We start from the raw sequence: 21503 nt of genomic DNA, 5'->3' as shown, positions 1-21503 counted from the left end.
ATCCATTTTGTGTGATATGTTACGAATTTAGCAATTTGTATATGTTATGAATTTAGCAATTCGTGTGATATGTTACAAATCCAATTTGTGCAATATGTTATGAATTTGTTGTGCTTAAGATCCCGGAGTGCATCTTTAAGAAGCTGAAACTCATTACTTCAACCTTGTGAAAGTGTCAAAATGACACATTTACATTTTTGTCAAAAACAACTTTATATTGAAGGAGTGCCTTTGATTTGACGGTGGCACATGCACAGTTCGGCGCCATCAGACCCGATGACATGTTTCTGCGCATGACATCGCTGACAAGTGTGATCAGAGTTTTTCTATTGGAGAAGCAGTTTCTGCCTATCTTTGTTTAGGTCGCTTATCTACTTACCCAGAGTCAGACGAACGCATGGATACCATTTTTATGTCTCTGTGTGCAGTTTGGAGATTATTGAAGTTAGCATATCTTTAGCATAGCACAATTGCTGGAAGTCTCTCGGTACAGTTGCCGGTTCCTCTCAAAAGCAGCGGAATAGACCTTCTAACTACTCCAAAACTGGGTGGTTGGTCATATATAGTCTTACAAATCTATACATAGTAATTATTATTTTATAAATTCGTTAATTTCACTGATAATCATAAAAAACGAGATTCTATCCACTTCCTCATTCTTTCCCGTTGTCCAACAGAGATCGCAACGTTGTATCTGTCTAAATGGCGCTGCTTGTGTGCTCACAGACACCATAAATGGGACAGATAACATGATTTTGATGATTTTGACTGAATGTCAGAATGCCACACATCTAGGTTATTATTTTGTAGGAAACAGTTTCATTAATCTACTAGTAGGTACTACCAGTGCAACCATGTGAATACAATTTGATCTCAACTAGCCTTATAGTAGCCTACAAGGAAATGGTTTCACAGCATGATGTTATTACATATTAATTAGCCTACTAGCTAGTACATATTTTACTCACAAAACCTTTCATTCCTTATAAATTACTTAATCCACAAAACCTATTCACAAAAAAAAAAATCACTAAGAAACACACAGACAAACTAATGAAAATGAAACATTTATTAATGTAGCATCTACAGTTTATTATAATACTGTAAGTCTCAACTGCGGTTGATTTGGCTCAGATTTTCTTCATTTTAGGCTTAAAAGAAGCACGTCATCCTGTGTTTTGTATTTTTATTTATTTTCCTGTTTTTTGTGAATTTGGAATGTCCGGTATCCCGGGGATACCATGCTGTCACAATATAAACGATGTAAGCACTTGTAGGCCAATTTTGATTCTGTATAATCAAATGCTCATTGACTGGACATTCCAAATTACCATGGCAATTATGCATCACATTAGTAATATTAATATGCAACATGCAGCAATCCACAGTATCCAAGGTATACTATCAACAGTGCTGCTGCGCTTATAGCACCCTGTTCCCTGTGCATAACATTTTCACCGGCAGCTCTTATGACTCACTGCCCTGTTTCCCCCAACTCTTAAACAAACCATCAAAGCCCTTCAAATAATGCTGTTAAATAAAGCAAGGTACTGTACGTAATGAGTCAAACAAGCACTAGGCCTAAAACATAGGCAACAAACGTGAGCTGGTAGATAAGTCAGCCCACTCTGAAGAGGTGAAAATTACATTCCCACTCCTAGTTTGGATGTGTGTCCTGTGCATCGGACATGCAGGACCAGGACCAGCCCTAGCCTACTGTTTTTTTATAGATGTAGATAACATGGGTTCATGGTAGGCCTATCAAAACATTGTAGGCCATCATTGTAAATAATAATTTGTTCTTAACTAACTTGCCTAGTTAAATAAAGGTTAATAAAATAAAATAAAAAATTGCATTTTAAAGAGAAAGCATGCGCCATGATCCGAATAATGGGGTAATTGCATTGCAATCATGCATCACAATAGTAGGCCTAACTCTATTTCTATTGTAGAATGCTGTTTTTAATAGATATGGATAACATGGGTTTATGGTAGGCCTATCAAAACATGCGCCACCAAGTCACTGACACACGCAGCAGCAAGCAGGCATTTCGTACATCTTGCTGACTTAAGTAATGATCATGAAAGCAAGTACCATGATCCAAAGGGAAATATGGGAGAAAAAAAAAAAAAGGCTCCGGAGATGATAGCAAAAATCTGAACTGATACATATTTGATTTGCAGGAGGGAAAATTGCATTGAATCAAATTATTCATTTCCAATGATTTACCGCCCACAAGGGCTGGGTGCACTAGTGTAATGTAATACACTGGACAAAGCATATGGAAACAGGCATTTTCCACTCTAGAACACAGTTGCACATGCAAGGGATCCAATCAGGGTGATGTACTCCTTGAAGTCCACAGAGCCGTCAGTGTCCTGGTCCAGCATTGTCATCAGGTCCCCCACTTCAGGACCACCCTTCTGCTTATGTCAATGTAATATAGGATCACAAGGAAGACATAACATTAGGATTTCTGTATTTTGTTGTAATTCGCACTGAATGACAGACTCATGCAATATAGCAAGTCAGTCAAAGTTCAATAAATCTTTTTTTCAAGTGTATTGTTTTATTAAAATCATGACACACTTAAAAGCTTTTACTGCAATGGGCTAAAGCATGGTCACACAGAGTCTTTCTTGGTAGTCTTAAACAAATCTACTTTGAAACCAAAGTATACACCTCACACACATGGTTATGAGCTTAAAAAGAAGAAGACACCTGTACCATGTCAGATATAGAGTTGATATGTATTCAATTTTGAGTTTGCATCCCAATATTACACTTTATATACATCACACACTTTATATACATCACAGAAGTCTGAAATATAACAAAATCATGAAATATAACAAAACTGTTTGACATAGAAACACCAGATTTTCAGCAGTAAAAAAACAAAATATTTTATTAATTAGGAAATTATGAAAAATATTAATAACATTCCACCCATGAGGCCACTAGCCATTTGACTGCAGGAAAGGGCTACAGTGATGCTCCAGAGCTTTTGTATAATTTCAGCCAGTAGTTTTGAAAGTAGTGCTCACTAGCCAAAATGGGTCCCCATAAATGTTGCACAATTGTATACTATGTCATCCATTTCGTATGATATGCTACCTCTAGTAAAAAATTATTGTATGATATGTTATGAATTCCAAGTCGTACAATATGTTACGTATTTATAAGTTCTTAAGCTCCCGGGCTGCATCTTTAACAATAAAAGATAGCATTAGAATAGCATTTGCTATCTCATAAGGGGGCAGACTTTTTAAAAAAGCATGCTCAATGGATGTTCATTATTGAAAGAGTCCAGGACTATAGGCTTAATCTGTGTCCGGGAAACTGGCCCTAGGTGTTGCAATGACTCACCCCAGGGATGTTGGGCAGCTCTGCCTTGATGAGGTTGGTTAGCTCTTTCCTGGTGAGGGTCTTGGCATCTCCACTGCCAGCTTGCTTGTAGAATGTCATGATGAGAGCTCCCAGGGAGGCTTCTGGTGGTGTGGGCTGTGCCATGGTGTCTGAGGGTGATGGTGAACCTGGGGGCAGAAACTATTATAAGTACTAAGCGAGCAACTTACATGTGGAATGCCTTATGTTCTGCATAGGAATGAAGAGGACTAAGTAAGTAAGTACATGTAAATGTAAAATGTAGATACTGTCATGAGCCTCTCACTCCACCGGGTTACCACCTTAATTTTCTTCCACTCTGCTCACCACTCTCTCTACTCAGCCTAACTAGCTCCACCTGTCCCTGCTCTGCTCTGCTCTAATTACTCTGCCAGCTGCGCTGCATTACCCACTACCTCTCCCCAGTATTTAAGGCCCTGTCTTTCAGCTCTCCGGTGTCAGATCGTCTGCAAAGCTCACACCCGGAACCTGTTTGCTCGCGCTTCTGGCTCACCCTGGTTTTAGTACCCCGGACCTGCCTGATTTTTGGATACTCTTCTGCCCCAGGAGATCCAGACCTGCTTCTGCCATAACGACTCCTGACTACTCTTCAATCCCGGTAACTCTGACCAGCCCTCTGCCTTGCTACTACGTATTTTGGATTTCCCTTGAACTGTTCTGCTGCCTTGTTTCATTCCGCCCTGTTGTGTCTGTGTCTCCCCCCCCCAGGACTTCTGGACCACCCACCACCGGCTTCATAGGACGCATCGCTGCCACTGGGGGGGGCACAGACCCAGCACATTGGACGGGATCCCTGTTACCCCTGGAGCCTTCATTCACTCCCTACTTCCCTTTTCCCTTAAGTTTTAATAAACTTTCTGGTGTGACGCAATTGTGGTCCTCTGGTCGTCTGTCTGAATCGTGACAGATACGTACACTACCGTTCAAAAGTTTGGGGTCACTTAGAAATGTCCCTGTTTTCGAAAGAAAAGCAATTTTTTTGTCCATTAAAATAACCTAAAATTGATCAGAAATACAGTGTAGACATTGTTAATGTTGTAAATAGCTATTGTAGCTGGAAACGGCTGATTTTTCATGGAATAGCTACAGTGGGGAAAAAAAGTATTTAGTCAGCCACCAATTGTGCAAGTTCTCCCAGTTAAAAAGATGAGAGAGGCCTGTAATTTTCATCATAGGTACACGTCAACTATGACAGACAAAATGAGAAAAAAAATTCCTGAAAATCACATTGTAGGATTTTTAATGAATTTATTTGCAAATTATAGTGGAAAATAAGTATTTGGTCAATAACAAAAGTTTCTCAATACTTTGTTATATACCCTTTGTTGGCAATGACACAGGTCAAACGTTTTCTGTAAGTCTTCACAAGGTTTTCACACACTGTTGCTGGTATTTTGGCCCATTCCTCCATGCAGATCTCCTCTAGAGCAATGATGTTTTGGGGCTGTCGCTGGGCAACACAGACTTTCAACTCCCCCCAAAGATTTTCTATGGGTTGAGATCTGGAGACTGGCTAGGCCACTCCAGGACCTTGAAATGCTTCTTACGAAGCCACTCCTTCGTTGCCCGGGCGGTGTGTTTGGGATCATTGTCATGCTGAAAAGACCCAGCCACGTTTCATCTTCAATGCCCTTGCTGATGGAAGGAGGTTTTCACTCAAAATCTCACGATACATGGCCCCATTCATTCTTTCCTTTACACGGATCAGTCATCCTGGTCCCTTTGCAGAAAAACAGCCCCAAAGCATGATGTTTCCACCCCCATGCTTCACAGTAGGTATGGTGTTCTTTGGATACAACTCAGCATTCTTTGTCCTCCAAACACGACAAGTTGAGTTTTTACCAAAAAGTTCTATTTTGGTTTCATCTGACCATATGACATTCTCCCAATCCTCTTCTGGATCATCCAAATGCACTCTAGCAAACTTCAGACGGGCCTGGACATGTACTGGCTTAAGCAGGGGGACACGTCTGTCACTGCAGGATTTGAGTCCCTGGCGGCGTAGTGTGTTACTGATGGTAGGCTTTGTTACTTTGGTCCCAGCTCTCTGCAGGTCATTCACTAGGTCCCCCCATGTGGTTCTGGGATTTTTGCTCACCGTTCTTGTGATCATTTTGACCCCATGGGGTGAGATCTTGCATGGAGCCCCAGATCGAGGGAGATTATCAGTGGTCTTGTATGTCTTCCATTTCCTAATAATTGCTCCCACAGTTGATTTCTTCAAACCAAGCTGCTTACCTATTGCAGATTCAGTCTTCCCAGCCTGGTGCAGGTCTACAATTTTGTTTCTGGTGTCCTTTGACAGCTCTTTGGTCTTGGCCATAGTGGAGTTTGGAGTGTGACTGTTTGAGGTTGTGGACAGGTGTCTTTTATACTGATAACAAGTTCAAACAGGTTCCTTTAATACAGGTAACGAGTGGAGGACAGAGGAGCCTCTTAAAGAAGAAGTTACAGGTCTGTGAGAGCCAGAAATCTTGCTTGTTTGTAGGTGACCAAATACTTATTTTCCACCATAATTTGTAAATCAATTCATAAAAAATCCTACAATGTGATTTTCTGGATTTTTTTTCCTCAATTTGTCTGTCATAGGTTGACGTGTACCTATGATGAAAATTACAGGCCTCTCTCATCTTTTTAAGTGGGAGAACTTGCACAATTGGTGGCTGACTAAATACTTTTTTTCCCCACTGTACATAGGCGTACAGAGGCCCATTATCAGCAACCATCAGTCCTGTGTTCCAATGGCACGTTGTGTTTGCTAATCCAAGTTTATCATTTTAAAAAGGCTAATTGATCATTAGAAAACCCTTTTGCAATTATGTTAGCACAGCTGAAAACTGTTGTGCTGATTAAAGAAGCAATAAAACTGGCCTTCTTGAGACTAGTTGAGAATCTGGAGCATCAGCAATTGCGGGTTCGATTACAGGCTCAAAATGGCCAGAAACAAAGAACTTTCTTCTGAAACTCGTCAGTCTATTCTTGTTCTGAGAAATGAAGGCTATTCCATTAAAGACATTGTAAAGAAAAGGTCCAGTGTCTGTGTTCTTTTGCCAATCTTAATCTTTTTTTTTATTGGCCAGACTGAGATATAGCTTTTTCTTTGTAACTCAGACAGATGATATCACACAGGTAACTGACATTGCAAATCTTGTTTTAAATGCATTTCCCAAAAATATTCTGACACAGTATACAGGTCATAAAAGTGTACTAAAGAACTGAGCAGTTATGAACAGAGAATGATGGGATGATGGAGGAAGGGAATCTAATTGGATTGGTCCTCAACTCCCTGCTCAGGATTTGTGAGATGCAAATTATTTGAAAATGGCACATTGAGTGGTAAGGTGAAAGCAACAGACTGTAGACGAAAGTCGAACCTCCCCTGTGCATCTGCGACAGCCGAAAGTCAGACACTGATGTGGTTTTCCAACAGCAGGGCTCACTGCAACATGGTAGTGTTGCCATTGTTTATAAAAGTTTTTCTTTGTAATGTCGAAATAAACATGTCTCTAACCCCCATATCACACACTCACAAACTGTAAATATATGTGTGTACATTGTACTATCATTTGGTGAGAGAGAGTCTCAAAAACCACATTCAATTGTACATATCCACTGTATACATGAATCGCGGCAAAGTTGGTTCCTGTTTCAGTCACGTCTCGTCAAACAAAAACACCTTGATGATTGGTTGAAAATAGAGCCTCCCACAATGCAGGTGAGGGCTGCAGGATGAAGTTGGTGAAAAGCAACTGCAGAAATCTGCAGCCAAAACTTCATGACCTTTGATCACATGGTTTTTGTAAAGTTCATGCAGTCACAAATCAGACAATTTTTATCCCACACTTTGGAAGGCACCACTCGAACAAAGACTCCCTTTCAATTCCTTAAAAAAAAAAAAACTAGGTTACTACCCTATCTTTTTGGGCCAAGGCTGCGGATCTAAAGGTAACCGACCCATTCTGCCCTCTTGAAACCCTCTTCCCCAAAGCTAAAGATCCTAATCACATTCCGCACAGCGTTATTTTACGCACACATTCATTTTAGGCAGCGGCTGCGGATCCGACTTTTCTGGACCCCGCTTCCTGGTGGCTGGGGGTCCCGGGGATCCTCTACTTTGCGCGCATTCTCTGCTCTACTCGTAGAGAACGTACAGTTATGAATATAACTACTGTTCCCTGAATGAAGGAACGAGGTATACCATACTATTGGGAGTCAACAACCAACCATATTCACCTGAAGAAAACTGAAATTACGCCCAACGTTAACTGTACGTTCCCTTTCAGTCGGTCACTCGGTATAATATACTATGGGGACATACAATCACGCCCCAAGCTGGCTCAGAGGGTACCAAACTAGGAGGCCCAAGGCAGCCCAAGCACATCCTGGTTCCACCGGCTCCAAAAAGGGGTTACAGATGCCACCATTTCCCCCAATACATACCCGAGAAGCCTGAACTGTCAGAGCCCCATATAGGGAACCAGAACCTGCTGCAACTTGGCTATGCACACTGACACGCTGCCATTGCAGCCCAAGTCCATAGACCCCCACGGTTCCAAGAACAATTCTTACCTTGTGAGCATGACATGACAGAACTCCAAAACAATGACTTGGTAAAGCGCACACGCTGCATAGCATCGACTAGAGTTGATTAACCACGGCAGCCCGAGGCTCAAACCCACAGGAAACCTGCAGTAACCTGGAAACGGTGTACTCGCGTGCTGCCACGGCAGCCCAAGGCTCAAACCCACAGGTAACTGTGGTAACCCTGATAATGCACACTTTACGCGCTGCCGCAGCCCAAGCCTCAAAACCAGAGGGAAATGTGGTAACACGGATAAATGCGCAACCTGCGCGCTGCCTAACACCAACTCCCGGACCCAGCCATAAGAGTGTGAGCCACACTGGAAGCAATTACATTCAAGGGATGAAACCTCAAAAAGGTTTGTTGGTAACCCCAACTCACTGCAGCACAGATATCACCAATCATCATGCCCCTGAACAATGCCCAAGCAGCCGCCACAACCCTAGTGAAGTGAGCACACACACCGCTAGGCAACCCTTGTCCTTTGCTGTCATACACCAGGGAGATAGCCTCCACAATCCAATGAGAAAGACACTGCTTAGAAAGCGTCTTACCCCAAGCTGGATTAGCGTAAAACAGACAAAAAGTTGGTCACAAATGCGGATATCTTTGGACCTATCCATATACGTGGGCAAAGCGTGCACCGGACACAGGCCACGCAACCTCTGTTGTTCGTTGGAAGCAAATGGAGGAGGTGAGAAAGGGAACAGCTCGAAAGCCAGGGACCTGTAAGACATAGGCATAACCTTGGGAGCAAAAGCTGCATTAGGACATAACATCACTTTGGAGTGGCCAGGCGCCAACTCCAAACATGAAGGGTGTACTGATAGCGCATGGAGACCCCCAACGCGCTTTGCCGACACCAAGACCATGAGCAGGGCAGTCTTGTAGGAAAGGACTTTCAGGTCCACAGACTCAAATGGTTCAAACGGAGGTTCACACAGAGCGTCCAGGACCAAAGCCAGTTCCCAGGTTGGTGCCATTGCCTTTGGTCTGAGCCAACACATGCCTTTCAGGAACTGCACCACCAGGTGATGACACACCAGGGTAGAGACATCAATCCCTACATGACAGGACGAGATGGCAGCCATATAAATCTTCAATACGGAAAAAGAAAAGCCCTGATCAAAAAGCTCTTGCAAGAACATCAAAATGGCCACCAAAGAGCTCTCAAAAAGGAGAAACAAATTAACTGACACCAACCCTCAAACGCGCGCCACATATGTATACAACCCTCTCGTAGAGGGCGCACTCGCTAACTGTATAGTCCTAATCATTTTTGAGGGTAAACCCTTAAGCCATCAAATTCAACCTCTCAAGGGGCAAACCCACAGATCCCATATCTGTGGTCATGGGTGCCAAACTCTCCCGTGTGCCTGGGACAATAGATCCTCACGACACGGAACCCTCCACGGGTCCCCGCCCAACAGGCAGATGATTCCCAAGAACCAGGGTTGTCTGGCCCAACAGGTAGCCACCAGATTCAACAACAGACCCTCCTGACGGACCCTCTCCACGGTGGCCTGAATCAGGTCCACCGGAGGAAACGCATAGAGCAGGGTCCAAGGTCACTGATATGCCAAAGCATCCATTCCCAACGGAGTTCCCAGATCCCTCATACGAGCAGATCGAACGGGCAAGGTTTAGGAGAGAAAGAGACCACGTCCCCCCCTGCCTGTTAGTGTACGCCACCGCCGTCCTGTTGTCGGACCTTACCAACACATCCCCTTTACGCTGTTGACCAAATCCCTCTTTCCAAGTAGCCCACACACAGCGCTCCCCATCCCAGTAAGGATGAGTCTGTCGTGATCACGATGCTGGACACTACCCGGCCCATGAGAACCCCCTGCAACAGCAGTCGCTGATTCCTCCAAGGAGTCTACACCCTTAGGCACGACGGGGATACTTTGAGCAACCAATGGCAGCGGTGAGATGCATCCAGTAGCGTAATAATCACCCAGCGCTGAAACAGACACATCAACAGATGTCCCAGAGGCACCACAGCTATCATAGTGGAACTGTTTCAGACAGAGCTGGAATGCGACCCTCCTCTGTTGGGACAATAATGCATGATTCAGAACGAGACCCAGAAACACGAAAAGGAGGAGGACGCACAGCGAACTGCAGACCGTGCCCCCTCGTCACCGTCCTCATCACCCATGGTGAAACTGCACATGCCCGCCACTGGACAGAGCACCCTGTCAGTCTCCCATACATTATGTCCTGAACGGGCAGAGCGCCACCATGAGTACTGGGATATTTTTATTTCTTTGTCATTCTTGTTTTCATATCCACCACTCTTGAAAACTGTGTGTCTGACTATGGGGAAGGAACCCGTTTTTATTATGCCCACATCTGGACGATACCATACTCTCGATACCCCAGACCACAGAGGAACCTAGGGTAGAACCAACGTGCTTTCGTGGTACCGCCGTTCTGATACCAGGCCCACATCGGGTTCAGGGATTTCAGCAACGAGTAACTTGCCCCCGTTGACCGAGCCACTTGGAAGCACTGTTGCCACAGTAAATGCTTGGGGAGGAAGGCCCTGAGAACACGCCCCCTCCCCCAGCGAAGGTTCCGCGGAAGAATCAGCTTTCACCCCACTCTCCTTTGACACAGCACGCCGTCTGTGCTAAGACGTTCGCCACTGCCCAGAAACACCAAGATGGTTAAAAAAAACGACCTCGAAGCCGCCCCCTGGCCCAGGGCAACCCGCCTCGGGAACTGCCGAACCGTCCCCGCAAAGGATTTATGGGAAAAGAACCCGTAGAGCTGCGTCCTGTTTTTGTTTCTCCTCGAAATGGGCCTGTAAGTACTCCATAGCTGAGCCAAACAACATTGTTGGCAAAACTGGCTCATCCAAATACAACCAGCTGTCCCTCTCAGGAACTACACCCTCAGCCTGGTACACTTTGTCCAGCTGATCCGCCGAGAACCTGCACTGTTTATTCGGAAGCACCGTGCCAGGATTAGTCCCCTTGTTAGCCTCTGGAGTTAAGTATCTCGCCAGCTTTCCATCCATCGTGGTATGCAAATGAGCCCTGCTTCCTCCATACCCTCTACATTCATAAACTCACCATAACCTGGTAGCACCAGCCTGGCTGAATGAGGGAAATAGCAGGTCAACTCTAGCTCATCGGCAAAATCTTTAAACAGGGGTAAGCAACGCTTCACCACTGCAGGAACAAGAGGTAAATACCTTCCTCCAACCTGGAGGAACTCCAATGAGGGGGAGAAGACAGCCAATCCACCCCCCAGGTGATCTGCCGCCCTACAACACATCTCCATCAAAGGCGCATTAACAACCAATGGCTCACTCTCCCTGGCGAATCCAAAGCCAGGACTTTAGGCTGCCCCAGACTGATGTCATCCGATTCATACTCTGAAAACCTTCTAGAGCCAACCAGGGATAGTACATAATCGGCGGAATCCGGACTCTGAAAACTGCCAGAGAAACCGTAATGAGCCTCACTGGGATGACACCGCAATCAACTCCGACCACCACTGCTGCTCTCTCCCGGCCTCAGACAACCCCATTCCAGAGGTCGCTTCACCGGAAGACCCTTCGCCAGCAGGCCCAATCTTTCTCACAAAGTCAGCCCAACGCCCAATTAAAGTTGATCGCAGCCAGAGACAATGGTCACACGAACTGGTCAGAGTCAAACGCCTCCTGAGCATGTTTCCACTCTAGGAAAACAGAACAGCATTCGTGAGTATCTTTAATTTTCATTGTGAAACCACATGCCCAAGGGCACGGTTGGAGGTTCAAACTTGGCTGGTTAGCCTTTTACTGCAGTGGGCTAAATCAGGGTCACACAGTGATACTTGGTAGTCTCAAACAAATCTACTTTGAAACAAAAGTATACACCTCACACACATGGTATCGGCTTTACACCTGTACCCTGTCAGATATAGAGTTGCATCCCAATATTACACTTTATACACATTACAGAAGACTGAAATATAACAAAACTGTTTGACATAGAAACACCAGATTTTGTTTTTAAAAATAATCTTTATTAATTATGAAAAATATTAATAACATTCCACCCATGAGGCCAAAGAGGGTGCTTTTGGTCATTTACTGTAGGAAAGGGTTACCCTTTTTGAACTTACTTTTACCACTGGCCATCTGCAAGGAAGCACTGGCTACACAAGCAGAGCAGAAAGTAGTTAGCTTTTAGCAAACACAAAAACCGATACCAAGACCCAAAACTCGCAACATCTAGGGGGACGAGTGCTCTCTCCCCACTAACAGACACCTGTCGGAGCCAAATCTCGTAGTCTACGTGTGCTTGAAAAGTTTGTAAATTGCGTGACACGTTCTTCCTTCAGGTGAGGTGAAGAGCGAAGAATTGAAATGGACGCGAGCCCCAGTATTATAGCCAGGAAGGCGGGGCTTCCGAGGACAGGCTCAGCATCCATTGGTGAATATGATTGGTCGTTGACTCCCCATAGTATGTTATACAGAGTGACCGACTTAACGGGAATCTCCCTTCACATTTCTCACTGTCAATTGTGAATGATAATTCTTCAAACTTTACCAGTGAAACATCCACTCAGCATCTGCATACCAACCATTTGATCTCAATCAGTTTCATGGGGATATGCATTTAGATCTTCTTATAGGTTATAATCCTTAAGAGTCTAAGCCGGGGTCATGGACTCATGCTGCTTATACCAAACCCGGATTCGACCAGGTGATGTTTTTCCACTCCTCAATTGTCCAGTATTGGCGATTTCGTGTCCACTGGAGCCGCTTAGTCTTGTTTTTAGCTGTCAGGAGTGGAACCCAGTGTGGTCATCTGCTGCAATAGCCAAACCGTGACAAGGACCGACGAGTTGTTCAAATTGTCCGCCTGTTAGCTTGCACGATTCTTGCCTTCTCCTTCGAACTCTCATCAACAAGCTGTTTTCGCCCACAGGACTGCCGCTGACTGGATGTTTGTTTGTCACACCATTCTCGGTAAACCTTAGACACTATCTATAGTGCATGAAAAGCCCAGGAGGCCGGACGTTTCTGAGGTACTGGAACCGGCGCGCCTGGCACCGATGATCATACCAAAGTCGCTTAGGTCACTCGTTTTGCATATTCTAACGTTCAATCGAACAGTAACTGAATGTCTTGATGCCGGTCTGCCTGCTTTATATAGCAAGCCATGGCCACGTGACTGACTGTCTGTAGGAGCAAACCATTTTCGTGAACGGGGTGGTGTATCTAATAAACTGGCCAGAGTATATAATTCCATTCATTTTTTAAACAGGTACCAGGCTACACACCTTTTTTATTTTGCACAACGGTTTACCCACCCTTTGCGGAAAAATACATAGAAAGTATAGCGGGAACGTTACTTTATAGAGCCCCACAGTGCAGGTGTCATAATACCCATAAAACCTAGCGGTCAAACACGGAAATGGTTCCAATTGTTTTTCCCATAGCAGATTTTAGAAACACTTAAAATAATGGCTGTGTTTCGTATAGGCTTACCCTGGCCTGACATTTTGATAACCACAATTTGTTTACCACTACACTTAGACATATTAAAACACATTTAGCTCAATGGTCATATGCCGTGGTTGTACAGTAACAATGGTTGTACAGCTTACTATGGTCTAATTTTAGCAACAGATTGGCAGAATTTCTGCAGATTCTGATGTCACTGGAGAATTGATGTTTAGCGTGGTTGTCCTATGGCAGTGTTTCCCAACTCTGTCCTTGGGAGCCAAGGGGTGCATGTTTTGTTTTTTGCCCTAGCACTACACAGCTGACTCAACTACGTCAAGCTTTAATTATTTGAATCAGCTGTGTAGCACTAGGGCAAAAAACTAAATGTGCACCCCTTGGGGTCCCGAAGGACCGAGTTTGGGAAACACTGTCCTATGGTTATATTTACATACAACCTTCCCACAACTCTCTAGGAAAGGTGCAGGATAGTTGCTTGGCTTTGGAACATATAATATAATAACATTCTCAGCACATTTAAGGAACTTGACAAAAAAACGTTATTTTCTTGGAATTTCATTACTTTTACAGAACGTTTCGTAAACATTCAAACATGGTTACATTTTATTTACATTTTGGTCATGTTCTAGGAATGTTCTCTAACTGGTTAGACATTGGTAATGTTCTCAAATATACTGACCAAAAATATAAAACGCAACATGCAACAATGTCAATGATTTTACTGAGTTACAGTTCATATAAGGAAATGTGTCAATTGAAATAATTTCCTTAGGCCCTAATCTCTGGATTTCACATGGCACTGGGGAGCCAGGCCAAGCCAATCAGAATGAGTTTTTCCTCACAAAAAGGTGTTTGCATGGTTAATGCCTAAGAAAATGTATTTCTATCTGTGCTTGAAGTTCAAAAAAGTTAACCCAAAATAAGCTAGCAGTGTTATTGAAACATTCAATGAAGGTTTTAAGGAAGTTATTAAAAAACCTCCAAATAACCTATAATTTCTGTCGTCAGAGCGTTAATAAAACCTCCCAGGAAAACTTTAAAGGAACCAGAGTAAAACATTCTCAGAACCTCCCTGTGAGCTAAAATTAAACGTTCCCAGGACAGGCAACATTTTCACTTATTTTCTCAGAACATATACCATTTTTTTGTCAACAATCTACTCAAAATACTCTGCAATGTCAAAGTAGATAACTAAAATATAGTCGTTGCATAAGTATTCAGCCTAAATTAGTTCAGGAGTAAAATTTGGCGTAGTTAACAAATCTAACTAACAAGTTACATGGACTCAACCCTTCCTCAGTCCCCCATACATGCAACATCGTAAGGTCCCTCAGTCAAGTACTGAATTTCAAACACAGATTGAACTACAAAGACCAGGGAGCTTTTCGAAAGCCTCATAAAGAAGGGTAGTGATTGGTAGATGGGTAACAATAACAAATCAGACGTTGAATATCTCTTTAAGCATGGTCTAGTTAATAATTATGCTGTGGATTATGTATTAAACCAGCCAGACACATCAAAGATACAGTCGTCCTTCTGGAATGAGCAGCAGGACAGGAATGAAACTGCTCAGGGATGTTACCATGAGGCCATTGGTGATTTTAAAACAGTTATAGCATTCAATGGCTGTGATGGGATAAAACTGAGGATGGAGCAACAACATTGTAGTGACTCCACAATAATGACTTAAATGACAGAGTCAAAAAAAGAATACAAATATACAGAATAAAAATACTCCAAAATATGCATCTTGTATGCAACAAGGCACTAAAGTAATACTGCAAAAAACATGGCAAAGGAATACACTTTTGGGCCTAAATTCAAAGCCTTATGTTTGGGACAAATCCAACACAACACATCACAGAGTAAATGCCTCCTTATTTTCAAGCATGGTGGTGGCTGCATTATGGGTATGCTTGACATCGGCTGATACTGGGGAGTTTTTCTGTATAAAAAGAAACGGGATATAGCTAAGCATAGGCAAAATCCTAGAGGAAAACCTGTTTACACGAGACAGAGAGAAATCCACTTTTCAGCAGGACAATAACCTACTACACAAGGCCAAATCTACACTGGAGTTGCTTACCACAGTGAATGTTCCTGAGTGGCCAAGTTATAGTTTTGACCTAAATCTGCTTGAAAATCTATGGCAAGACTTGAAAATTGCTGTCTAGTGATGATCCCCAACATCTTGACAGAGGTTGAAGAATTATGAAAAGAATAATGGGCTAATATTGCGCAATCCAGGTGTGTAAAGCTCTTAGAGACTTACCCAAGAAGATGTGCAGCTCAGCTCAGGTGTTTATAACATGTATTTACTATATTTACATTTACATCATTTAGCAGACGCTCTTATCCAGTGCGACTTACAAATTGGTGCATTCAACTTATGATAGCCAGTGGGACAACCACCTTTTTTTTTTTTTATGGGGTTGGGGGAAGAAGGATTACTTTATACTATTCCAGGTATTCCTTAAAGAGGTAGGGTTTCAAGTGTCTCCAGAAGGTGGTCAGTGACTCCGCTGTCCTGGCGTCGTGGGGGAGCTTGTTCCACAATTGGGGTGCCAGAGCAGCGAATAGCTTTGACTGGGCTGAGCGGGAACTCTGCTTCCGTAGAGGTAGGGGAGCTAGCAGGCAAGAGGTGGATGAACGTAGTGCCCTCGTTTGGGTGTAGGGTCTGATCAGAGCCTGAAGGTAAGGAGGTGCCGTTCCCCTCACAGCTCCGTAGGCAAGCACCATGGTCTTGTAGTAGATGCGAGCCTCAACTGGAAGCCAGTGGAGTGTGCGGAGGAGCGGGGTGACATGAGAGAACTTGGGAAGGTTGAACACCAGACGGGCTGCAGCGTTCTGGATAAGTTGAAGGGGTTTAATGGCACAAGCAAGGAGCCCAGCCAACAGCGAGTTGCAGTAATCCAGACGGGAGATGACAAGTGCCTGGATTAGGACCTGTGCCGATTTCTGTGTAAGGTAGGGTCGTACTCTGCGAATGTTAGCGGAGAACGACAGCGTATTGTCCAGGGTCACGCCAAGGTTCTTTGCACTCTGGGAGGAGGACACAATGGAGTTGTCAACCGTGATGGTGAGATCATGGAGCGGGCAGTCCTTCCCCGGGAGGAAGAGCATCTCCGTCTTGCCGAGGTTCAGCTTGAGGTGGTGATCCGACATCCACAATTAATTGTGTGTCGTCTGCTTAGCAATGATAGGAGAGACCATGTGAGGCTATGACAGAGCCAAGTGACTTGGTGTATAGCGAGAATAGGAGAGGGCCTAGAACTGAGCCCTGGGGGACACCAGTGGGGAGAGCACGTGGTGCGGAGACAGATTCTCGCCACGCCACCTGGTAGGAGCGACCTGTCAGGTAGGACGCAATCCAAGAGTGAGCAGCGCCGGAGATGCCCAACTCGGAGAGGGTGGAGAGGAGGATCTGATGATTCACAGTATCAAAGGCAGCGGATAGGTCTAGAAGGATAAGAGCAGAGGAGAGAGTTAGCTTTAGCAGTGCGGAGAGCCTATGTGACACAGAGAAGAGCAGTCTCAGTTGAATGACCAGTCTTGAAACCTGACTGGTTTGGATCAAGAAGGTAATTCTGAGAGAGATAGCAGGAGAGTTGGCTAGAGACGGCACACTCAAGAGTTTTGGAGAGAAAAGAAAGAAGGGATACTGGTCTGTAGGTTTTTTGAGGAGGGGTGCAACTCTCGCTCTCTTGAAGACGGAAGGGACATGGCCAGCGGTCAAGGATGAGTTGATGAGCGAGGTGAGGTAAGGGAGAAGGTCTCCGGAAATGGTCTGGAGAAGAGAGGAGGGGATAGGGTCAAGCAGGCAGGTTGTTGGGCAGCCGCCGTCACAAGTCGCAAGATTTCATCTGGAGAGAGAGGGGAGAAAGAAGTCAAAGCATAGGGTAGGGCAGTATGAGCAGGACCAGTGGTGTCATTTGACTTAATAAATGAGGATCGGATGTCGTCAACCTTCTTTTCAAAATGGTTGACGAAGTCATCCACAGAGAGGGATGAGGGAGGGGGAGGAGGAGGGGGATTCAGCAGGGAGGAGAAGGTGGCAAAGAGCTTCCTAGGGTTAGAGGCAGAGGCTTGAAAGCCCAGCTCTGTGGAGTGTACGGCTTAAAGTGGTCCTATGGACAGACACTCCAATCTCCGCTGTGGAGCTTTGCAGCTCCTTCAGGGTTATCTTTGGTCTCTTTGTTGCCTCTCTGATTAATGCCCTCCTTGCCTGGTCCGTGAGTTTTGATGGGCGGCCCTCTCTTGGCAGGTTTGTTGCGGTGCCATATTCTTTCAATTTTTTATAATGGATTTAATGGTGCTCCGTGGGATGTTCAAAGTTTCTGATATTTTTTTATAACCCAACCCTATATAATAATATAATATAATATGCCATTTAGCAGATGCTTTTATCCAAAGCAACTTACAGTCATGTGTGCATACATTTTTACGTATGGGTGGTCCCGGGGATCAAACCCACTACCCTGGCGTTACAAGCGCCATGCTCTACCAATTGAGCTACAGAGGACCACAACCCTGATCTATACTTCTCCACAACTTTGTCCCTGAACTATTTGGAGAGCTCCTTGGTCTTCATGGTGCTGCTTGCTTGGTGGTGCCCCTTGCTTAGTGGTGTTGCAGACTCTGGGGCCTTTCAGAACAGGTGTATATATACTGAGATCATGTGACAGATCATGTGACACTTAGATTGCACATAGGTGGACTTTATTTAAATAATTATGTGGCTTCTGAAGGTAATTGGTTGCACCAGATCTTATTTAGGGGTTTCATAGCAAAGGGGGTGAATACATATGCATGCACCACTTTTCCGTTATTTATTTTTTAGAATTGTTTGAAACAAGTTATTTTTTTCATTTCACTTCACCAATTTGGACTATTTTGTGTATGTCCATTACATGAAGTCCAAATAAAAATCAATTTAAATTACAGGTTGTAATACAACAAAATAGGAAAAACACCAATGGGGCTGAATACTTTTGCAAGGCACTGTAGTCTACTCAATGGGGAGGGCATTAACATCAACAACACCGGGACACAGTGCCCTTCGCTCCCGCTTGCCAAACACTACTGTCCCGCAACGGCGTGAGAAGTAGCTACCTAGTAGCTAATATCAGGGTAAAAGTCATGGTAAGCGCACACATTCAACGCGTACAAGCAACAGTAAACCCATCATCAGTACTTTTAATAAAAAAATTACAATTGTCAGTTTTATAGCGTCAAAACAGAAGTCCAAACTCTCAAAGTACAGTAGTTGCGTGGTAAGCAACAGAAGAAAATAAGCACAGTTCAATCAAAATCGTCTAACCTATAGCAGCGTGCTTTTGGCACACCCACTCCTTTCCACACGCCCACTACCTTCCTTTCGACACACCCACTCGCCCATACTCTAGTTGCCATATTGGGCTGCAGCTACCCCCGTCTAGTTTACCTACTTTTTTTATTTAAATTTTTTACAGTTAACCCACCTTTTGTGGAAAAATGCATTGAAAATATAGGGCGCGTTACTTTTTTCACCGCGATCAGAGTTTACCCACTAATTTTTTTACCACTATATCACAGGCGGCATCATTACATTGCCATACGGTACATTTTACATAATTGTCGCAATCCATGCACCGCATCACAACAAAAAGAATCACACTACACATTAGCACATTCTTCTGTGGTTTATCTACTTCTGTTTCTGATACCGCATGGCAAAGCAAGTTGGAAAAATTACACGCATGCGACACACTTCACGCACTGCAACCTAGTCCGGCAGATGAGTCGCAGCAGTGCAGATTGCCTCCCATTGAAATTAATGGATTGCCGTAAAAGCAGTTGGTGTGCACTAGGCTTAAAGGAAAATTCCATTCAAAAACTAACTTTTGGTATTTGTTTCATTAGTCCACTGTTGATACAGTCACAATTGTTTTGCATGTCAGCAATCAAGTTTTCAAGATATGACTTTCAAAATACAGAAATAGAGCCGGTATGATGCGTTTTGCCCAACGTGAACCGCAAGAGCACAGATACACATGAAAACATGAAATGACCCGGGAATCGATAGAACATCGCTCAGAGATGCCCATAAACGATATAACATTTAAAAAATGGATGAATCTTTCCTTTAGTGTAAAGCAGAAAATCTCGCACATGCGCAGAAGCTTCGGGAAGAGGGTTCCAGAGAATCTGTACCCGCAGCCATTCGTTAAGCATATAATAGGCCAACCTAAGTGGTTCAATACATTTGGAAGGATTCCACATATTTGGACGCCGCTTGGTATAAAGCAGTACAGGTGAATTGAATGGACATTTAACTGGTAGCCTAATGGGAAACTGTAAACATCCACAAGACGACATGGGTGTGCGACCTTCTGTCCTCAAACATCACAAGACAGCAAGCAGCCTGATTCCAATGTTGTATAGAATACAGTCATACACTGAGTGTACAAAACATTAGGAACACCTGCTCTTTCCATGACATAGACTGACCAGGTGAATCCAGGTGAAAGCTATAATCACTTATTGATATCACTTGTTAAATCCACTTCAATCAGTGTAGATGAAGGGTAGGAAACAGTTTAAAGAAGGATTTTTAAGCCTTTAGAGAATTGAGACATGGATTGTGTATGTGTGCCATTCAGAGAGTGAATGGGAAAGACAAAAGATTGAAGTGCCTTTGAACGGGGTATGATAGTAGGTGCCAGGTGCACCGGTTTGAGTGTGTCAAGAACTGCAACGCAGCAGGGTTTTTCATGCTCAACAGTTTCCCATGTGTATCAAGAATAGATCACCACCCAAAGGACATCCAGCCAACTTGACAACTGTGGGAAGCATTGGAGTCAACATGGGGCAACATCCCTGTGGAATACTTTCGACACCTTGTAGAGACCATGCCCCGACGAATTTAGGCTCTACTGAGGGCAAACGTGGGTGCAACTTAATATTAGGAAGGTGTATACTCAGTGTACTTAAAACATATATGTTTCCTTTAGGTCTAGGTTGAATACTATTTAGGTTAACATAACAAATTAATGACCACATTCAAGGTAGAGGAATGGGGTGATGATGGGGAGAATGAGGAGGAGGCTAGCTTTTCTTGAAAATAACCTATAGATAGGCCTATAGGGCTATCATATAAAAAATATATCAATGTGTTACATTGCGCTGTGTTAAATGTTGGAATGACATGAGGTATTGACTTGAGTGCTTGAATGTTGTTGTGAGGATATAGAGTGTAATAACAGTGGCCGACAGGTGGGAAATGCGGGCAAATCAGACACCTGAAAAATGTAATAGGCTATAATAGACTACAACGGGGAAACAACAAAACATGTTAACAGACAAAACACACACTGAAATGACCACATACGCAGTATACTCACTAATACGAACCAGAGCGTCCATCATTGAAGTGAGCGTTTTCAAATCGGACTCTGCCTCCTTCGATTAATTATACATGATACCCCTTCCGTTACTCTAACAAAAATGCAAGGTGCCATGAAGGCAAATACCGCAAAATAGAAATTCATAACTGCTGGATGATCAGCGTATTTAGATGGAGTAGGCCTAGCCCTAATATGGCATCGGTTTTGAGCAATAAGATTACTGAAACTGGACGCACACACGCAGGGCTATAGCCGTTCACGATAGAAAAATGAATTGAATTTGTAACGAAATGAAATGTAAACGACCATGACAATACACACTGTTCCAAATGCTGCCAAATTATGCGCTAATGTGACTCCCCGAGCGCCCAGATGTCTCCCACCCTTCCTTTACCGAATAGCATCAGCCTCAGAAATTCTGCTGATTGATTCTTCTTCTTCTTCTTCAGTGGGGTTAATCAGCGGTTGGCATCCAACATTTTGGTGCATTACCGCCACCAACCGTACTGGAACGTGGGCTAGAGACAGGGAGAAACTAAATCCTACCTGCTAACCCCATTTCTCTTTAAAAATATAACAAAATATTTGAGACTATTTCTAATGACGTTCTGCTTAATATACTCTTTAAACTAATTTCCTGTATCCCCGTCTCCCTCATAC

General features: G+C 43.8%; 1 protein-coding gene across 1 annotated transcript; it reads right to left on the bottom strand.

The window, feature by feature from the left end:
* Nucleotides 1–1052: 1052 nt before the first annotated feature.
* On the bottom strand, nucleotides 1053–21270 carry LOC311132858 (protein S100-A6-like). The gene is made up of 3 exons (XM_084166213.1): nucleotides 20841–21270; nucleotides 3371–3537; nucleotides 1053–2424 (listed from the first exon to the last, which is right to left on the bottom strand). Exons 1-3 carry the CDS (start codon nucleotides 20863–20865, stop codon nucleotides 2305–2307), a joined length of 312 nt encoding a protein of 103 aa, XP_084022339.1. The 5' UTR covers nucleotides 20866–21270; the 3' UTR covers nucleotides 1053–2304.
* Between the last annotated feature and the right edge of the window lie 233 nt (nucleotides 21271–21503).

The sequence above is a fragment of the Coregonus lavaretus genome, assembly GCF_964263955.1.
Source record: "Coregonus lavaretus genome assembly, chromosome: 7".
Classification (NCBI taxonomy): domain Eukaryota; kingdom Metazoa; phylum Chordata; class Actinopteri; order Salmoniformes; family Salmonidae; genus Coregonus; species Coregonus lavaretus.
Note: the sequence above shows the minus strand (reverse complement) of the source record. Positions and strands in the feature narration are given on the sequence as shown.